Source organism: Pimephales promelas, chromosome 14, assembly GCF_988280905.1.
Source record: "Pimephales promelas chromosome 14, fPimPro1.hap1.1, whole genome shotgun sequence".
Taxonomy (NCBI): domain Eukaryota; kingdom Metazoa; phylum Chordata; class Actinopteri; order Cypriniformes; family Leuciscidae; genus Pimephales; species Pimephales promelas.
Window position 1 is genome coordinate 22,120,878 of NC_142782.1, and position 6,478 is coordinate 22,127,355.

The window sequence follows — 6,478 nt, forward strand, 5'->3', positions numbered from 1 at the left end:
ATGAGGTGAAAGGTTTTTTTTATGAATAGAATTTAAGACATTTGATTTATTAAAACGATAGATAGGCATGGCTGTTCTGTAGACCTGGTGCATGAATTCTAGCATCAAAATGACCAATGTTATTTATTAAATATCTAGTTTTAAAAAATACATTACTGATTACTGTGACAACATCCAAAATATGAGGGAACATATCATTCCACAAGCGTAATTAATTGAACGTTTAATGGTCATGTGACATGCAGTACACTGTGGCAAAAGTAACTGAGATGCTATGTATAAAGACAAATCTATATTTTCATGTGACGAAAATTAAAAAAATAATTTTAGTTTTGTATGGAAAGGGGTCTTGTGAAAAGAAACAATCTTATTTTTCAATTTGTATTTTGTTGCCTACAATCTTGTCTCCCTTCTATTCTCTGTGTATCATATTATCCTTTAGAATCAAATAAATAAAGGCAAAATACCCTTTTTTTTTTTACATTAGAGGCAATATTGTTGGCAACTGCTATGCTTCATGTTCCTTGTTTCTGTGTTCTGAGTCACTGGTAAATGTTCTTGTTTGTTCACTAGTTCTGTAGAAATTCAAACAATAGGTGTATAAATATTTGTCTCCCAATCTTTCCAGCCATCCACTTTCTTTTTCACTTCTTACCTACTGTTGAACTGAAAAGTATTTTGAATATTGGCTTTTAAGGGGTTATTATAGTAGTGCATATGCTATTTGTTGGTGAATGAGGAGTTGAGTGATGACACCAATCAAACAACTTTTGCATTCTTTTGGAAGCCATGCAACAATCTGACTTTTTATTGAAAAAGAAAAATTGAGAGGGAGAGATGTTGGCTGTTCCATTGTTGTTGTGCCAAATGACTTCGCACTTCAGTATTGTGTTAGGCTTGTTTTAGTACAACATTCCGCTGTAAAGTTTCCTGAAAATCCTTCATGATACTGATCAACAGCCTCAGCTGATATCATTTGAGTTAATATGAGAACAGTTCATTAGAATTTAGACTAAACATCACTGATCTACAATGTTAAGATTCTATTTTAAAAAGTCATGATTTGTCATTAATATCCCTCTACAGTTTTGGCTCTATGATTAATGTTTGCACGTCTAAATAACTTAAATGGAGCTTTGGCAGTATTAACTTCTCTGTATTTCTGTGTAAATCTGCCCCTTCCAAGCTAGAGAACAGAAAAAGCACAGCATTTTTTAACGTTTTATTTTGCTAGACATTTTTTTTTTCTGTAAAATGTAATTCCAAGAGAATTGGAAATGACAGTGTACTTAATTTCATTTTATGGCATGTTTATATCGTTTAATTCTTTATTCCAGCGATTTGACAATGGTTGAAAGGGCCTTGAACCATCCTGACCATATCTGTACCTTACTGTCACTGTCTCTTTCATTTGAACCTGGTGGTTATGGTATCATATTCTTGTAGGCTTATACATACTGATATGTGGCTTCTATATTATGCATTTATTTTTGATTTTCTTACTAAAATGTATAATTATTCTTGTGACAATAAAACTACTTTTAATTTGAAAACATTTTGTTTATGTTGGTCATTGATGTGGTTATGTCATACTCATTCACTTATCTAACATTTAAGAAACAATATTAAATATATTGGGTAGTTTGTGTGTGTGTGTGTGTGTGTGTGTTTGTGTACACACACAACTGATCGTTTTAAAGTACTAGAAATATTTGTTTTGTTAGACTTACGTTTGAGAATCTGGGCACGCTATCACTGAGAAGGTGTCACCTAAGAACTAATGTGCATGAGTAAAGTACTCAGTTTATGAAATTAATCTTTTGTAAATTATCTTGAAAAGGATGAAGTCAAGCACTAGGTGGAGCTATTTGCAAGCCTTCGTCTGTTGTTGAAGGAAATGTTTCTCTTTTTAATCTCCATTTACCTAAATTACAAAATATTCTTAATACAAAATAGTTAACATATTTTTTGCGCTTTAAAAATTAGTGAAACAAAACACGCTTTGATTAAAAAAAAAAGTTCGCTGAAACGCTATTCATCACGGAACTAAGTTACTGTTCACATTCTGGTATGAAGCCCAAGCTCTCCGGACTCTCGTACTAGTTGCACACGGAAGTGTTGATCACGTGACACGGTTCCAGCGTAAATATTTTTCTCCTCACAGCGAATGATCCCTGACCCCGCAGTTTTAGCCTCATGAATAAGTGTTACTTCACTTTTCCTTAGTTTAAACTACGTAGATTTGTGCCTAGTACCCCCAGCGCGTTAGAATATTGAAAATAAGCTGAAAAAATGAACGTGGATCATCCTCAAACCGGACAGACCGGAGCAGCCGCCGCGTCCATCACATCTACATCCAGCAGCAACTGCGTCCCGAACAGCAGCTCCACACACGCCAGCAGCATCCCTGCGGTGGGCAGCAGTAATGGTGGGGCAACTCTCTTTGCGACAGTTTGGATGTTCAGATACTTGCTGTTGTCTTTTGATTTTTTTTTTTTTATAAGATTGTAAATATGGGCAGGAGTGTATTCATCGTCGAAATGTACGGTTCTAAACGTCTGTGGTAATTCCCCCCTGCATAGTTCCCACTTCGGCTGCCATGGCAACCCCATCATCCGACTCCACCGTGTCAAACGGGGTTTATGTGCCCACAGGGATCGCCAATGGAGATGTGAAACCCGTTATCTCAACTACACCACTGGCCGATTTCCTGATGCAGTTGGAGGACTACACTCCTACAGTGAGTCCGCATATTCTCTATATTCTTTGGTTATTGTGAGTTGCACTGTTAACAAGCTGTCTGTGTTTCAGATCCCAGACGCAGTCACAGGATATTACCTCAACCGAGCTGGTTTTGAAGCATCAGATCCAAGAATGTGAGTTGAAACAATGAATGTTCTCTTAGAAAGCGGTTAGGCAGTGGTGATAAATGCATTCTCCAGATTTGCTTTGAACTTTAAAGAAGTGTTTTTAAACAAAATCAAGTTTGTTCATATTGCATGTAATTAGGAGGCTGCTTGACTTCATGAATAACTATATTAGCATGAACATTTAAATTATTTTTATTATCATAGAAAATACTTATATATATATATATATATATATATATATATATATATATATATATATATATATATATGGTGAAAAACTTAAGTTTATAAAACTTAAATGAAAATTAGAAATGTTGTTTTGGCAATTAACAGTAATAAAGTACATTTAAATTGAAGTACTAAAATTACTAAATCTAAAATTGTAAAAAAAAAAATAATAATAATAATTAGAGCTAAGGAACTGTTGTTTAAGAGTCTAGTTAAATTGACTCCTTGGGTACGACGAGAGGTTACTCGTCTTGGCTTATAGACTCGGATCTAAGTTTTAACTCATATTAATAAGACTTAAGAAACATAGCTAAAATCTGTCCTTTTTTAAACCAGAAAGATGCAAAAAAATGTATTCATGCTCTCAAGTAGATTTTGTTTAATGCAGGTTTATCAGAGGTCCTCAACAATAAACAAAAGAAAATTGGTGATGCGAACTTTGCTAATGATGCCCCCAAACTATGGAATAAACTACCATTAGATATTAGGGAAGCTTGTACACATACTATTTTTTTTTTTTTAAAGAAGTTAAAAACTTTTTGTTTTTTTATTCTGCCCTTTACTTAGTTCTTCTCTAGAATATATTATTATAATTCGTTTCTTAAATGTTTTACCATTTATGTGTGTTGAAGATGATGACTTTCAGTTTGTCTTTTTCTCTGTGTTTTGTATCTTATATTGTGTGATGTATTTAAATCATTTAATATTTTTTGCTGTGATATTCATCTGAGCAATTCTTATCATGTAAAGCACTTTGAACTACATTTAATGTCTGAAACGTGCTATATAAATTATTATTATTATTATAAGTCATGAACCAAGTCAATCAGCTACAAGGTGAATCATTCACAATACTACAAACTTTGATTTGAAGTTTTGGAAAATCAGACAAAAAGACTTAGCGGTTGTAGTGATGGAAAGAACTACAATCCCATGAAGCACTGTTAAACAGCAAAATCGAAATAAACCCTGAACCCAACTGTTGCACTCTATTGCATTGTTGGTAATCCATTAGGCAATATTGAAATGCTATATTTCTTGTCAAAATCTTGCTTGCATCAATATCCTCTTGTTTGTTGTCAGAATCCGTCTCATATCCCTGGCGTCACAGAAGTTCATCTCAGATATTGCAAACGATGCACTACAGCACTGCAAAATGAAGGGCACGGCATCCGGAAGCTCTCGAAACAAGGCCAAGGTTTGTGCTCACAAATGGTCAAACAGTTATCTGTCATATAATGGATATTTTTAATCTACTGGTTTTTATAATTTGTACAAAATGAAAATGTGGTGTAAAAATCTCTCCAGGACAAGAAATACACGCTGACAATGGAAGATCTGACACCGGCCCTGACAGAGTATGGCATAAATGTCAAGAAACCTCACTACTTCATCTGAGGGCACGTGCCTCGTTCAAATGGACTTCTGGAAATGTGCCGTTTGTCACATCAGAGCTTTCAAGACATTATCCCCTCAGTGTGGGAATCATCAGCCCAGAGTTTTTAGGGATTTAGCGACTTTTTTGCATTTTCTTTAATCGTGTTTAAGTTGTTTGATTACACCACGCCATGTGACTTTAGTTAATGTTAGTAAAATGCTGTACAAATAAATTCATTGTAATTAAGTTCTTCCTTTTGTTTGTGTAATTGCATGTCTTCTGTTACTGAAGCCTACTGGGATCAGTTATTATAGGAGTCAGTCTTAATTTAACTACTGTAGAGAGTTTACATTTGTGACGTCAGTTCATACACTGTCTAAACTTCTCATCTCTGCTTTATGGATTTAGTTTCACGCCATAAGAGGCTTGAGCCGTAATGTGTGGCAGTATTAATAGTATCTGGAGCTGCTCTCAAGTTTCCCTCTCTGCGGTGTAGTACAGCTGCACGCTCATCACACCATCCAAACATGATATAAATAATAATACAAAAATACTAACCTTTGCTTTTTGCAGTTGCTTTTAGCTGTATGTGCTCACTGGCAAATGTAATGCAGCTACAAGCTCAATAGGGTGACAGAGTGCAGTTATACAGTGAAATAAAAAACCAAAGCAATGAGATTATTTCACCCAAAATTATTGTATTAACACAGAGAATAGAAGGGAGACAAGATTGTAGGCAACAAAATACAATTATTAGTTCACCCAAAAATGAAAATTCTGTCAGTATTTACTCACCCTCATGTTGTTCCAACCCCGTAAGACCTTCGTTCATCTTCGGAACACAAATTAAGATATTTAAGATATTAAGATCGCTCCTGAATACAGTCCATAGGCTTCTTGAGGGACTGGCTCTTGCTGTCCCCGAAAAGTCATTAAAGACATCGTTAAAATAGTCCAAGTGACTACAGGGGCTCAATCTTAAGTTTATCAAACGACGAGAACACTTGTGTGCGCAAAAAAACCAACAAAAATAACGACTTTATTTCAACTATTCACTTCCTTCTCTATGCGCCTCTAGTCAGTCAACGTAGTGTGATAGCGTAAAGCTACGTCACACGTAGGCTCACTATTGGCCGACGCTGGTCATGTGTGTGTGATGCGTGTGACGTACAATAACAGAAGCTTACGCTATTAAACTAGTAACCTGACTCACGCAGAGGGAGAAATAAACGAATAGTTGAAATAAAGTCGTTATTTTTGTTGTTTTTTTGCGCACAAAAGTGTTCTCGTCGTTTGATAAACTTAAGATTGAGCCCCTGTGGTCACTTGGACTATTTTAACGATGTCTTTAATGACTTTTCGTGGACAGCAAGAGCCAGTCCCTCAAGAAGCCTATGGACTGTATGCAGGAGCGATCTTAATATCTTAAATATCTTAATTTGTGTTCCGAAGATGAAAGAAGGTCTTACGGGGTTGTAACAACATGGGGGTGAGTAAATACTGACAGAATTTTCATTTTTGGGTGAACTAACCCTTTAATATCCTTCATTTTTTTTAAGCATTACTATTTCCCCCCAAATGATTTGCACATTTTACATTTCCAAAGAAAAAAAGTGAACAATGTTTCTCCTGTTTATAAAATTGCACTTTTAACCTCATTATGTATTCAGACACAGACACACAGGCTGAGGTGGAAAGGGAAAGTGTGTGAATCTGCACAATGCAAATGCACCAACAAAATATTATACTTTGCAATTAAATATAAAACCATGTTCTGAACAGAAATGACACATCAAGCCTTGTACAACAGAAGATTTAAGACTTCAATCGGTGGCATCGTTCAATACATTTTCCTGTTTTTCAAGTTCAACTATATTTCAAAAAGGTGCAACGTTGCAGCAGTAGTCGGCTACTATGTTTAGAAGATTCACAAAACTGGTACATTCTTGCTCAGTAAAAAACTTTTCATTATTATTTAGTAGTATCTTCACGGTATTTGTGA

At 35.2% G+C, this 6,478-nt stretch overlaps 1 protein-coding gene across 2 annotated transcripts; it reads left to right on the forward strand.

The window, feature by feature from the left end:
• The first annotated feature begins 2,123 nt into the window (after positions 1–2,123).
• On the forward strand, positions 2,124–4,722 carry taf10 (TAF10 RNA polymerase II, TATA box binding protein (TBP)-associated factor). Of its 2 annotated transcripts, none has more exons than XM_039678586.2 (5): positions 2,124–2,428; positions 2,583–2,740; positions 2,812–2,876; positions 4,182–4,296; positions 4,407–4,722. In XM_039678586.2, exons 1-5 carry the CDS (start codon positions 2,293–2,295, stop codon positions 4,494–4,496), a joined length of 564 nt encoding a protein of 187 aa, XP_039534520.1. In that variant the 5' UTR covers positions 2,124–2,292; the 3' UTR covers positions 4,497–4,722. The 2 variants fall into 2 exon arrangements, with proteins under 2 accessions (XP_039534520.1, XP_088975726.1); XM_089119600.1 differs by having other exon boundaries at positions 2,144–2,428; positions 2,655–2,740.
• Positions 4,723–6,478: the final 1,756 nt, after the last annotated feature.